This window comes from Pistacia vera, unplaced genomic scaffold (assembly GCF_008641045.1).
Source record: "Pistacia vera cultivar Batoury unplaced genomic scaffold, PisVer_v2 Contig65, whole genome shotgun sequence".
In the NCBI taxonomy this organism is placed as follows: Eukaryota; Viridiplantae; Streptophyta; class Magnoliopsida; order Sapindales; family Anacardiaceae; genus Pistacia; species Pistacia vera.
The window spans coordinates 461772-476783 of NW_022196501.1; the positions used below are offsets into that span (position 1 = coordinate 461772).

The 15012-nt window shown below is 34.0% G+C and overlaps 1 protein-coding gene, 1 non-coding gene and 1 pseudogene across 2 annotated transcripts; all 3 read right to left on the reverse strand.

Moving 5' to 3' along the window:
- Positions 1-591: 591 nt before the first annotated feature.
- On the reverse strand, positions 592-3992 carry LOC116111703 (annotated as a pseudogene).
- Positions 3993-10726: 6734 nt separating this feature from the next.
- Positions 10727-12502, reverse strand: LOC116111705. Its single transcript, XM_031397848.1, has 2 exons — positions 12139-12502; positions 10727-11778 (listed from the first exon to the last, which is right to left on the reverse strand). Exons 1-2 carry the CDS (start codon positions 12185-12187, stop codon positions 11162-11164), a joined length of 666 nt encoding a protein of 221 aa, XP_031253708.1. The 5' UTR covers positions 12188-12502; the 3' UTR covers positions 10727-11161.
- A 1888-nt stretch (positions 12503-14390) lies between these two features.
- Positions 14391-14462, reverse strand: TRNAH-GUG. The gene has a single exon. It is a non-coding gene; the product is annotated as a tRNA-His (tRNA).
- Between the last annotated feature and the right edge of the window lie 550 nt (positions 14463-15012).

Genomic DNA, 15012 nt, shown 5'->3' on the forward strand with positions numbered 1-15012 from the left:
GAATGAAGCGTCAAATTTAAGTTATTATAGTAAAAAAAAAAATTATTTTAGAAATAACATTAATTTTAATGTACTTTCGGAAAACATATTTTAACATGGTTTCAATGATATAATGAAGTAAATGCATACCCATTTGCTTGAAAATCATCTCCATTATTCTTGTTCTGTTCAGAGTTGATCATTCGTCAAAGAGTTTTCTTTCATTGCAAGCTTCAAAATTACCAAATATTACAAGTGGGAGAGACTAGAGATCAAACTAATGAAATATATTGCAGAATATATTTAATTATATGAAGCAAGAGGTAGACAGCTTTACAATAACTAGTACTATTATTGTTCTCAGTTATGGTACAGAACTTGTAATACAGTTCTCCAGCCATATAAAGAATTGATGGTTACAGGGCCGCCCAGATGTTTGTTTCCTCTACGCATGAAAATGGAGGACTCGATAGTGTAGCCTATGTCTTCCCTTGTCCTAGTTCTGTATTCTGGTAGTACATATACATTTTCCATACCCACAAACTTATATATGCATGTGTCAGCATTCATAAGTATGCCATTCCTGAGTTTGGAAGAGCAGCAGGCGATATCTCAGAAACTTGAACGCCATAGCGCATCCTCACCCTCACCACAGAGCTCATGAACTTCTTTGATCCTCTCAACAGACTTGCAAATCCCACTGCATCTCCAATCAAATGAGGCAACACAGGTTTTGCCCATCTGAGCCTTCCACTCACAATCTGTAGAAATGTGTTACATGATCAAGTCTATTAGTACTGTGTATGCAGCAACTGGTTTACCGTATCATATGTAACTTTTGCTCCGTATGAGGAAAAAATGGTAGCTAAGAGAATTGTCTAGATATATTGGTCCAAGATATTAGAGCTAAACATAAGGCGTTCACAAATGATGTGACAACTGGTTTGACAAGTTAAATCACTTATTACGCCATCCTATATTAATATGATATTGTCGAAATAACTGCTATGCACATCGCTTAGGATACAAAGTTGATCCAACTTTGTAAGTTTAGTATTATTGAACAGAAAATATCCCATCTTTTAGGTCTTGCCAGAGAAAACATATGGTTTATAAAGTTATCTGGCAGGAAGACAGAATATCAATATATTTCACAATAATTTTGATATCCTTCACCTATGGTATCAGAAGTTATAAAAAAAAAAAAAAAAAAATGAAACAAACCAAGAGCAACAGGTTTACAGGTCAAAGAAAATTTTCTTTTCAAGGTTTAAAAGCTTACAAATTACTGTAAAATGTTGATGGAACTTCCCTGTAAAACAAATCCAAACAACAACTGCAAAACACAAGCACAATAGCAAACAACTGCACAATCTGATAAGAACTGAAATAGTATGAATAACAATTGAAATATCACTTGAATGAGCAATTCACTCAACAGATGGGTTCCCAGCAGTTCGAGGAGCTGGGGGCCTCCCAATTTGTTCTATGAAGAATTAACTCGACAATGACCTCTCTCTCTCCTTCTTTTCTCTATACTAATTATTCTATTCTATATTAACTGATATCAGCCACATGTATTTTCTTATAACAAACTCACCACACTCTCCACATTCATTGCCTCGTCACACTCACTGCACACTAACGTCTATTTCTAATCTTGCCTTTCAATTTATAAACCTTGCTTATGGGTGGTCTAACAAATGTTCAGTTTAGAATTTTACCAGGCGGGGTACCACAGCACAATCTTCGATCATCCACATGCTCCACATACTAACCAATCAACAAGACCCCAACGAAACATCTTCATTGGTGTATTGTGGGACATCTGAGAAAATTTAGAACCACTTAGCATGACAATATTTAAACCCAAGTTTCCACCATAATATTTTTTCTTTAATAAAAAGGTGGGCATTTCAAGTACCAATCTAGTCCACATCGTGTAAAACCAATCTTAAAATCAAGTCTCAAGCATGTCAAAGGGAACCAGAACCTCTTGGTTAGTTTCTAAATCAACAACTAGATAGACAAGCTCGCAAGAATGTAACCATAACTTACAAAGAGAGTAGAGACAGATGGATTTCAAAACTTACGATCACTATAGTACATAGCAAATCTCTTGATATAGATATAATTGTCCTGTAGCATGTCGGAAGTATTTATTTCCAACCTCACCAAATTTCCAGTACTCTGGTATAGTATTTCACTCCCCTGTTCGACAAGGAAGGATGGTCAAATACCAAAATTTAGGAATTTTTTAACATTCAGCCTATTAAAGAAATGCAGGAAATATTGCTTACTTTCTAGCAAGGACAGGACCAGCTTCATGCAACCAATGTAAGATGATGTGTCTACGATGACCAGCTAAGGTTGTTCCAAGTGTTGCTGGGTAATTTATTAGTAAACAAACTCAATGAGATCAAGAAGATAACAGATAAAACTGTCAGTTGATCAAAGAAATTTTTTCTTGTGAGTATACCTTGCCAAGGACAACATCAGTTCAATAAAACACAGAAAAAGTACAAACAGGCAGCCTGGTGCATTAGGAAAACTGTTCTAGTATATACAAATTTCAACATATATTTTTTATCTCACAAACCACCAGAAAGTGTCTTAGCTTTCACATTTGGGTTGTCGTGATATAGGGCTCAAAATTGATTGCAGTGAAAAATTGCCAGATGCATCCTAAGATCTGATTGCTAACTCATCATTGTGCCTCCAACTTACGTTAGACAAACATCAATGATCCATAGTAAACTTGATGGTTTACTCAAATGAATCAAAATTTATGTGAGACCTTTCAGCAACTTATTTAAAGAGTGTTTTCAGCCCCAATAATTTACCCAAAAAAAACCTAATCTCGATTCGCATTAAGTACATTCTAATTATGAAATCAGGCACATTGCAGAAAAAGTCAAATGCCTACAAATGATGTATGCAAGATGAAGGTACAGACTTCCCCTTACCTAGATTTACATGAACATCATCATCAACTTTGACATAAAATTCTGCATCCATGTGGCAACGCAGTGGAGAAGTAAGTCTTAGTCTTGGCGGACAATTCCAGGTAGCCCTCAGTATGGTCCTGCTCGTATAATATGAACAAACCGAGACAGCCAATCAGAATTTTCTTCTGGTCTTCATAAGATTACTAGGACTCTGATTGTAAACACAGATAACACTATTAAGGAACAAGAGAGAAACATCACCAGCCTCAAGAAGTCTCCATGCATAATTTCCTCTGCTTCAATAGTTATCAAGAATACCACCTGATGTTGCACTAAAATATCCCAAGATTAATGAAAAAATTTTTACTCCTTAATAGCAAAATTATAGAGACAAACTAGAGATTCAGTATTTAATAACTTTTCGATATATAAAGAGGATTTTAACTGGAACTCAAGGATCAATTCATGGTTTACAAGCTAGAACAAAACATTATTGGGTACATGAATTATAACCATTTTTCACAATTTGTACAAAATTTTTGCATCAGAGAATAGGCTTGATTGTAGGCTAGTTCTAAACCCACTTTTAGAAGGCAAAGAAAAAAAATGTAACCAGATTTGTGATATTTTCAAAGCTAAGGCTCAAATGTTCATAAGTTCATTGATGGAAAAAATATAACTATAAACAGAGGTATTTACCCAGATAATTACACACGAAAAGGTATTCAAATCTCACCTGTGACCTATAACAAATCGTATAATGATGCCTTTCTCTTCCTCCAGCCTTTTTCGTTTTTCACCTATTGTTGTTATAGTAAATTCCATTTATCACACATTAGATGAAGGATGCAACAAAATAGCATATAAAACAGGAAGAAAATTAGACAATTATAACTAATTGATGCACCTGTGGATCCCAGTTTCACGAACTGAGTCTCTTCGTTTTCGGCTACTAAAAGCTGTATTTATTCCAATCACCATAAAGTACTTTCTTTTTGAAGGTGACTTGATTTTTCCTTTTACTGGAGGACTGTGCAACATAGACTCATGCTCAGCTCTAGCAGCACCTAATTCTTCTAATTCTGAAATTTTTATATACTGTTCCCTGCATTCAGATGTAGGTCACTCAAAAAAGAATACTACATCTTTAAAATGAATCTAGTTTAAATGCATTGAACAGCTTACTAATAGCATCCTGGACTGTCGAACTACCCCCTACACTGTTGTTGGAATTATGTTTTACAACCTTATTAATAAGAAAAAGAATATGAAAACATCAGTAGCGATTTCAAGAAGAAGTGAGATCACATATAACAATAACAAGCAAAATAGAGCATGAGTTTAGAAGGTAGAATAGAAGCAACACCACTAGGGTTATGATGGCAGGTTTTAGTGATCAGATCATCAATTCAGTGTGAAAAATAGTAATTAGAAACAAAGCAGTGTATTGACCATTAAATCATGATTCTGCCACCCTTTCAGCTATGCCCATTAAAAAAAGAAAAAGAAAAAGAAACAGAAAAAAAGTATCTGCCGAAGCAATTCTTCAGAAATGGATTCCCAAGCACTACACTTTCACTTTAATATGATTTTTTGAAAGAAAAGATCAATATATATTTGAGACCAGAAAGCAATATTTTCAAAAGAAATAACATTCCATTTGTTAGAAGTAGTTCAAAGTATGATGAGACTTGTGATCTGTAATGGAGAAAAAAAAAAATTCCACAGGCCACCAAAAGTCATCCTTCTACAAGTCAGACTTTAGATATAACTTAAGTTATTCAAACTGCAAAATCACATCTTCAAATCTTAGCTGTAGTCAGGAACTGAGATTTGAAGGGTAGCGTGACAGATTCACTACAAGATCGTATATAACAACCCTTCGACTGTATCCCTTCATCTTCAGTTTAGATGTTCGGGCAATGCCTTTAACTTCGGGCATAATCTGAACCCTGACACATATTTCTTGATTTAAAAGCAGGATATAGTAAAAAAAACCAGCCAATTTGTGAAGTAACTTGACATTTACGGCAATCAACAGCCAAAAAAAAAAATGAAGCCAAAAAATTTAACTAACAATATCTCAAAGAATAATGGAAGAATCCAAAATACAAAAACTGGTACCTAAAAAAAATCTTTTTCATTACTATTTATTGTCTGGAAATGAAAAAAACACCTCCACTCAACCAAGCCAACTCAAACTAAGACTAGTTGACCTGCATTTTTAAACATTCAGCAAGAAACCAGACAACCTAACAATTTAGAAGTTTTCCTTTACCAAGTTTCCCAGCCACAGCAATCGGGGGAAAAAAGAAATGTACTAACAAAGATTACAACTTTGGCTTAACTTCATGAAATCGAGCACACTAATTGGAAAAAGTGAAAGAACAATTAAACTAGAACATAGCAGAAGAAAGTGCAATGGGCTAGCTTAAATTGGCTATAATATCAATGTGATTTCAACTACCCAAATTTAGACAGCAAAAACAATAATGAATCACAGTATTGGCAACAAAATAGCAAGTTATAATAGTAGTTCGCAATCAGAGCACATTAAAATCAACAAACCACATGATCCGAATTATCTGTTCGTAATAAAAAAGAAGATACACAACAATGGTTTGCAAATCAACAAATCATCTAGCAAAAATTCAAAAATTTCAACCTAAACACCTAAAAACAACTACACAAAGCAATTTCTTCAGATCCTTTTCATAAATACATCTAATTCTAAGAATGCAGTGATGCACTTCGCAAAATCCAAACTTTACAAAAAGAAAAACCCACAAAATTAACTTAAAACAAGAATAAAAAAACTATAGATTCAAAGTAAACAACAAAAACCCAAGAAGAGAAATTTACCTGTTAGTGAAAAACATCCCAGCGCTGAAGCAGCAAACACAGAGAAAAAGAGCCAATTTCCTTGACACAACATTCTTCGCGACAAACTCTCCTCTACTCTTCAAAGACATTATTATTTTTTCTCCTCACTTCTCAAAATTATTCAAAATGACAAGGAAAATTTTAATATTTCATTGTTGTTTGTTTGAAACTCACACTGTTCTTCCTCAAAAGAGAGACAAGCTGAAAGAGATGCACAGTGTATAGACCAACTGACTGCCGACTTAACAACCACAAGTTTGACAAACCACCAACGTTAGTTTCCATAAGAGTAATGAAAGTATATGTTTGGACTTTGGACACTAACTAGGAAGTAGTTTTTACTTTCATTTAGAACTAGCCTGTAACTTTGTTGGGTGAAGTCAAACCATTTTAACTTTTAGTTCATTTGGGGCCTGTCAAAGTTGTTTACAATTTAATGCAAAACTCTCCATATAAAGGAAAAAAAATATAACCAATTTAAAGTTCTCTCCCATTCTGATTCAGGTTCCTAGTTAACTGGTTATAATAAGATCTTGTCTTTATTAGCAATGTAACATGAGGGGCTCAGTTTTAGCTCAAAAAATTCTCTTAAGAAGACAAACTTATAAGCCTGTTGGCTAATCATTGCCTCTAAGAAGAGGCTAAGTGAGTAAATGCATGTGACAGCTGCCCTTTTCAAAATGATCCGTGTGCGTTTGATTTAGTGTTATAGATAATATTTTTGAAAAAGTAAGGTTGGAGCGGTTATTATAAGATATGATTTAAAAATTAACAAAAACGATTTTTAGATTTGTTAATTTATTAAATACTTTTATAATAAAATATTAAAAATTAACAAAAATATCTTTATCTATATATTAAACATCAACAGCTAGCTACTACCCCTGGAGAGTGGTTAGAGTCGTCGCCAATATAGCTTTTTTCAGTCATATCAACCATGGATTTGGTAAAAAAATGTCAGATCTATGGCTAGATCTTGGTTGTTATTGACAACTAGCTACGAGCAAATCTTTGGCTGTAGATTTGATCTTTTTCAACTAGATCCATAGTGGATCTAGTTGGAAAAGGCTAGATCGATGCACTATCTGCCAAATCCAGCCAGTAGTACACAATTATACCAGATTCCGACCGCCTTCCTGTGGTGATAGTTGGAATCTAGAAAATGTGGATGGGTGGAGATGTTTTTGTCAATTTCTAAACTTTTTTGGGGGTGTATTTAGTTAAATTAACAAGCTTAGGGGGTTTAAAAAATTCAATATAACGTAATAATATTTTTTAAAATAGGGAGATAAATGTGTATTTTGGAAATGATAAGGCAAAAATAGGAAACAAATGCACCCAATTGTACTTTCCAAAACAATTTTGGCTGCGTTTGGCCACCTATCATATTTCTATCCTACCAAAAATTTCTCAAAATTCAATCATGTTCTATTCAACTATTTTTAAACCTCTTAGGTTTGTTAATTTAACTAAACACCTTCAACAAAAAAGTTTATAAATTAACAAAAACACCCCCACCCACCCACATTTTCCAGATTCTGACCACCATTGTCGGAAGGTAGTTGAAATTTGTCATAATGGCACACTACCAACTAGATTTGGTCGGTAGTAAATCGATCTAGCCTTTTCCGACCAAATCTACCGTGGATCTGGTCGGGAAGGGCCAGATCTACGACCAATGATTTGGCCATTGACGGCCAGATCTACAGCCACATCTGGTGAAGGCCAGATATTTGGCCACACCCGAAAATGCTAGATTGGTGTACTACCGGCCAGATCCAACCGATAGTGCGCCATTACAGCGATTCCGGCCACCTTCCGATAGTGGTGATAGGAATCTGGCAAATGTGGGTGGGTGGGTGGGGGTGTTTTTGTTAATTTATAAACTTTTTGTTGGGGGTGTTTAGCTAAATTAACAAACCTATGGGGTGTTTTTGTTAATTTTTAAATTATACCTCGTAATAACAACTCAACTCAACCTTTTCAAAAATATTACTTAAAATAATAGTTGGTTTTTTTTTTTCTCTTCTTTGTGACCATAAAAAAAAATAGGGTCAAGCAGTCAATTGAAACTTTTGAGTGTATGATTTAAGAGGTCTTGAGTTGATCTACCTCAACTCCTAATAGGGGTAGCCACTGGATTCTTACCCGGTCATTAACTTTAAGGTCCTGGGGGATTAAATGAGGTGCGCACAAGGTTATTTGGACACTATGATTAAAAAAAAAAAAAAAAAAAGGATATACAGTATAACCTCTTTGTAGTCATAATGTTAGGATCAACTAAATTTATTACTATAAAGAGGTTAAAACTTAATAGATGTGTAATTAAAAGAATTATTGTTTTGATTTTTGATTTTATAATTTATGTTTTAGTAGTATTAAGATTTCAATTCATTATTTTAGTAGTATTAGAATAGTATGAAAATGAATATCAAAGAGTCATTACAAAATTAAGTAATCATATACGATAATTTCACTACGCCAATCAGATAGATATTTATATCTTCCTTAATCATCTAAATGAGCAACAAATCGTGTATGTTTTAACTGAAGAAGAAATCATTACTAGAATTAAACAAGAAGAGGAATGAGATAATCCTAAGGATGAATATAGTATAGAAATACCAAAAGTTTCGTGTCAAAAAGCTTCAAACATACAGTTAGAAATATTTTGGCTTCAACAAGAAGGTGTCCATGCTGGCAACTTATTACGGACTCGCAAGATAAAAGATATGGTAACAACTCTAAAGCATAAATCATTATCTCAGACAACTTTAGATAAATATTTTATTTCATCTTAAACATTTAATGTAACATAACATATATTTTTTTATAATATACATAAAATTATTACTATATAAAGGTAAATTCCTTAAGATAGGACCTAGAAAAACTATAATTTATTACAATGTGAAATTTATTCTTATTTATAACTGTTCCAAGTTATGATCAAAACTTTTTATGACTACATGGAGGTTATTCCTATATGGAGTATCACTATAGATATGTTTTACTATATTAACTTTTAAGTACTCATGTTAAAAGTATTAAAGTTAGATCATTATTACATCTCATAATTTTTATTAAAAGCATAGCACTAAGAGATTATGGATTTTGCGAATACCCACATTGCATAATCTAAGGGTAAAAGGCAAAATATTTAAAGGTCAAGTAATGCTTATGTTTCAATTCCATTATATTTGCTTGGTAATGGAAGTAAAAGAGAAACATGGTAGGATAATGGAAACTATCGATTTGTACAATACAGAGCAGTGCTTTCTGATGATGTAGCAGCAACTGGCAAAGGACAAACCACTTCTGATATAGCAAAGCATATGCTGCTCTATTGCTAATCTGTAAAGCACATGATAATACCAAAAAATTATACAGGACATTTAGATATACGAAAACCCATCAACAAAGTTGAAAAGAAATAAATTAATGTATTAGAACTAGATTAACCCACCCTAATGGAAGGACCACTTGTTGTGTTTGATGGAACAAGGAGGCATGGCAATGGCCCCCAGATTTCTATGGTCCTGCCTTGTTCCGCCCCGTATGGGGCAAGGATTCTCCAGTTTTGCGGGGATAGGGGTAGGGAGAGGGGGGTGCGGGGGGTGGGGCAAAATTTTAGGGTAGAACCAGAACTGATGGGCATCCGGGTGTTTGTTTCGGTTCCTACCCAAAACCGTTTGTAATAGGATAGGTTTCGATTCCAAAAAATTGGAACTGATACTGTACGGTTCCAGTTCCGAATCCAAATCAAAGGAATCGAAGCCAGAACCGGGAACCAAGACTAAATTGATATAATATTAAAGAATAAGGGTTTTTTTGATATTTTGCATATGGGGTTTTTTTGATAGTTTGCATATCATATAAATATATAAGAAAATTTTGATTTTTTTTTTTTTTTGTCTTAGTATCAAAACTCTTATTAATTTTCATTAAAAGATTAGTTTTTCAAAATATTCTTATTAATATTTAAGTTTCACTTATTACTTGATTAAGAAAATTAATATACATTAAGACATTTACGTTAAATAATAGCTTTGAAATGTTTATTATTGGTGAAAATAAACAATTAAATACTTATAATCAAACATCAAACATCAAGTAAATATAAACAATATATTATTTAATGTTTTGCACTCAATTATTAGGGGTGTAATTGTAATTTTATAAGGGTTTATTTATCATTTTTTTTAAAATAAGGGGGTAATTAACGTTTTTTAGGGTACCCGAAATCGATAGTTTCGGTTCCAATTCCAAATCAAAGAAACCGGCCAGTTCAAATTCCTTTGATTTTGGGGACCTGCCCATACATTTTGGACAAATGTAATGCCTTAGCTTAAGTTTAGACGATTAACTTAAGTGTAATTGTCATATGGGCCTATGAAATTCCCTGTGGGGCGGAGACAAGGAATCTCCCGTCATTCCCATAATGGGTCGGGTGTAGGAAATGGGGTCCTCGACCTCGGCCCGCCCCATTGCCATGCCTAGGCACAAGGGACTTTTGAGTGGTCCTTAAACACTTTGTTGATGCTTAATATGGTGAAATTTGAGGTAAGTGTGAAAGCATAGGAATAATTTTCGCGAGAAAAATATCATATAATTATTCTTGTCGGCAAAAGGGGATATAGCCAACCATCTAGTGGATTCTTGAACTTGTGTTTATAGATAGAGAATTACAGAAGATACCATGTATATAATAAGAATCTGTCCAAGAACAAGGAGTAAGACTATTCTCTGACTGAACTTTTAAGCATTGGTGGTGGCCGGTGGCCCCTTATTCATGTGCAAAAGAGTTTTGGATGGATATATATGAGACTTCCTTTAACATAAAGAAACTTCACAGCCCCATTAGGCTCAAGCAAAGCTAAGCAAAGAGATATGAGTTTAACAGTTTGGTTCTGCTGTTTGGTTCCAGTTTTTCATCAAACACATTTTGTCAGAATAAAAAAGATGAAATGAGGTTAGGATAAGATTGAAAAGAGGGTACAAACACAGCAGATAGATTAAGCAGCAGGCATAAAGGTTAAAACTAATAATTCAACTTTTACATACTCTGGCTCCAGGCTACAGCCTACTCCATTTACCCAAAACATAAATCCTACCAGACTAACAGACAAAATCTCAGAGATTACCTATTTGTTTTTCCTTTTTTTTTTTTTTTTTTGATGACTTCTTTCAGGGACTCTCTATTTCTAGTTCACCCCACCCCCCAACTGGCCTCTAAATTACACACTGTATTAGTAACAATAATGACTCAAATATTAATAAAAAATAAAAAAAAGATTAAATGGGATCTGTGACATGACTGATGATTTGAAGGCAGTGGTATGGTGATGACATTACTCTAAGAAACCAGTTTTGGTCAAAATAGCATTCCTCACTTTGCTAAGATCTCTACCTTTCAGTCTCCTTCCAATCCCTTCACACACTGAGAAAGAAGAAATTTTGTTCCTAGCAAGCTTCCTAGCTAACCATTCATGTGGAGGTAACATATCTTCATCATCATCATCATCATCATCATCATTACAAACATCATTAAAACTAATACCAGTATCAACCCGTGAGCCATTTCTTGATGAGCCCAAGTTTGCATTTTTCCCATAAATCTTTGACCAATCAGGGATGTTCATAGGAGCTGATGATTGTTGAACCACCTTGTTGGCTGCTTCATCATGGGCTGTAATTGGCATATTATTATTATTATTATTATTATTAGACCTTGGAATCATTATTGGTGCAGTGGTGAAACGCCATGCAGAAGAAGAAGAAGAAGAACCAAAAGAGTACTCATTAGAGTTCCTTTTAGGACTTGAATCTTCTTCTTCTTCTTCTTCACTTTCTTTCACAAAAGACCACACATCTTCTTCTTCAAAATCTTCATTTCTCATTGATCTTCTACCACCACCCTCACTGTTATTGCTCATAAGACCATATTGCCAGTCTTCCATGACTAAGTCTAAAAAGTTCAAAAAACCCCAAACAAAAAAGCTTCAAAATCAGTTTATGAGCCAAAAACAAGGAAACTGAAAAACCAAAACTAGACCAAAGCAGAGGAAGAGAAGATTTTGAGCAAGTATAGAGTGACTTTGATCGGTATAAATAGAAGAAGCAAAAAGTTAAAAAGTTTTTTTTTTTTACTTTTCCTTTTAAGTTGCAGATGAGTTATTGTCTTGGGAATCAAAAAGGAGAAAGTGGTGTAAGAGAATAATATCAGGAATCTACCTTGCCTTGGTTTTCAATATCCTCCACAAGAATCAGAGCTTTTCAAGGATAAACTCAAAAGGAATACATGTAAAAAAACATAATAAAAACTAACCAGGACAAAACAAGAGAAGCTGTGAAAACCCTTTCATGAAAGTGTCCATATACTTCCAAATAAAATCACAGATTTTCAAGTGCCTCAAAATGGTAGTATCCTGCAACAACAGAACAGGAAGCAGACAACAGAGACAGACTGTATACTATCTTGATGAACCAACCTAGCCCCTTTTTTCCCCCTTCCTTTCACATTTGCGGCTTCTCAAAATAAAAACTTTAAATGGAGAAGAAAACAAAAAAGGAAACAAAAGTTATGGGTTCTGATAGAATCTCAGTTGTCACAAAATCTATATATTACTCTCCTCGAAAAATTAAACTTCTTAGAAGTCAGAAACTTATAGAGGGTTGTAGAGTTTTTGACATGGGGATGCATAGTTGTATCCATTGTGCATTAATAGGACTCATATATATATATATGAAGCACTGAAAAGGCTGGCTTTTGATTGGGAAAGGTGGAGAGAAAGCATTGGCCTGACTAACCTCACTGATTTCCGTAATAACCTTATCCCAACACACTCCAAACACCAACAACTACAACTCATCTCCTGATTCGGCGTTAGCAGTGAAAAAGCTCGGCCACTGAGTGAAAGCTATCTCTCTGGTATATGTGTTAAAGTGCCAACTTTTTTAAGAGCGTTCCTAGAAGAGGGTGCTCAAGGAGGCCAGTAGTAAAAGCATTTAATTGGTTTCGGTTGGATAGTTAGCACATATATATAAATATTGCACAATAACATGCATGAATCTTATAATTTATTGGTTTTATGTATAATCCTTGAAACTTGATTTGATATACCTGTAATCTTTTTTTCTTTTTGGCATCCGGGATACCTGACTGTTTGCATACACATTAACTAATCTTTCAAGACTATAAAGCTAACGGTTAAATAAACTTTCAATGATTATCTTTTATTAATAATAATAAAGATTCAAATTCAGAACCTCTTAAGTAATAATTCTCGAGCAAACCACCAGAGTTAGTTAATGTTGTAATTCAATGTAATGTAATAACATAATATGTGAGGAGGGTGGGCGGTGGGCAGGATGAGGGGTCATGTCTTCTTCTGGTTCCGGACTAAAATCAGCAGGAGGGTCTGTAAACTGTAACTCTGTTGGAAAATGACTCAAGAGAAGAGCGTGGGTCAAGGATTCATGCAGGCATTTCTGATCAACTATAAACTAGGAGTACATCTGTACATCTCCCTCTATTTACCACCTCTCACTTTTTCATCATAAAAATCCAAAGGAAGAGCCAAGACACCCTAAACCATTAACCCCAAATAAACACAATGAAACTTGAAGAAATTAACAAAACTCAAACCCCAAATTGGACTTACGAAAAACTGACAGCTCCCATAAGCTAATCAAACTTTAAGTACTGTTATGTCATTTTCATTAATCAAACCATCTTGGCTGCTAGCCATGGATACAGCCAGTTCAATGATAAAAATAAAAATGAAAGGGCTTAAGCCTACTTAAACAAGTCGTTCTCAAATAATTGGTGTTAACCCTTAGAAAGAATCGATCATGTAAAAGGCAATTTCATTGGATTCATGCAGGCATTTCTGATCACATGTACCTGATCACTCTTTTTCATTATAAAATTCCAAAGCAAAAGCCAAACTCCCTAAACCATAACACCCCAAAACACAATGAAACTAGGAAGAGATTAACAAAACTCAAACCCCAAATGGACTTATGAAAAACTGACAGCTCCATAAGGTAATCAACCTTTAACTTTAACTACTGTTATGTCATTTTTTGGCTGCTAGCCATGCATAAAGCCTCCTTACTTAAACTAGTTGTTCTCAAATAATTGGTGTTTAACACTTAGAAAGAATCAATCATGTAAAAGACAATTATAGCGAAGGTCCTGTTGTGTGGGTGCGTGTGGTACACTAAAACCAGCCAGCTGAGTTTTTCTTCTTTTGATATGAGAATATATTTGGCTGCCAGAGAGGGGACATGCACAAAACCCCACTTAATCTATATTATCATTAAGAGGAAACGTGGCATCAGAATTTAATTAGCTTAATTAATGTTGTTAATTAACCATTGTTCTTGATTCTTCTCATGCATTTTTATTCGTGGGGTTAAATCAATGGATATCTCAAAGGCTTTGTGCTTATAAAATTTAACATTTAAATTAGTGGGTTGCTTATAATCATTTGGTCAACAAATAAAAAAGAACTGAATTGGTGCAAATAAGTTTATCATTTAATAAGTAAAAGTCAAGTCGAAAAATGTAAAAACTGTGGCTGCTGGGATTCGAGCCCAGGTCTCCACGGCCACAACGTGGAATTCTTACCACTAAACTACAGCCACATTGCTCTTACAACGGTTTTAATTTTGTAATAAACTGATATTTTGATTGGAGGTTAAAATAGGGAATCACGCTCTTTAACAATTTTGGAAACATATATATATTTTTTAAAATATATTATAGAGGTTTTTCTATTTTTGTTGAGGGTTTTATAATATTTTTAATGGGGTTTTTGATAATTTGAGAGAAGTGTTTAATAGTTTTCGAAAATTGTTGTTGGGACATTTGCGATTTTTCTCAAAGATAGATGAAATGAAACCCACTTATAAAAACATAATTATGTGATAAAAGACTATAGAGATTCATATTTAGGGTGGGTTTGGTCAAGAATAATGTCCTAATAATCCTCCAATACAAATAGTAATCATTGTAAATTACATACAAGACAATGAACGTTGCTTTACTGTTAACTTGAATGAATCAATTAATAATGTAAAACAAGAATAAAGGTTTCAATGGACCAAAAAACTACCAAAAAGCTTATAATGATGAGAAGAAAGAACCCATATCTACCATCCAAAAAGGATCTTCTTGATTATGTATATAACACCA

Bases quoted from the DNA above. Each gene is read 5' to 3' on its own strand.
- LOC116111705 (XM_031397848.1), bottom strand. From the start codon at position 12,187: ATGGACACTTTCATGAAAGGGTTTTCACAGCTTCTCTTGTTTTGTCCT. The intron at 11,779-12,138 runs GTTAGTTTTTAT...TGAACTTTTTAG, and splicing joins GCTTCTCTTGTTTTGTCCTG to ACTTAGTCATGGAAGACTGG.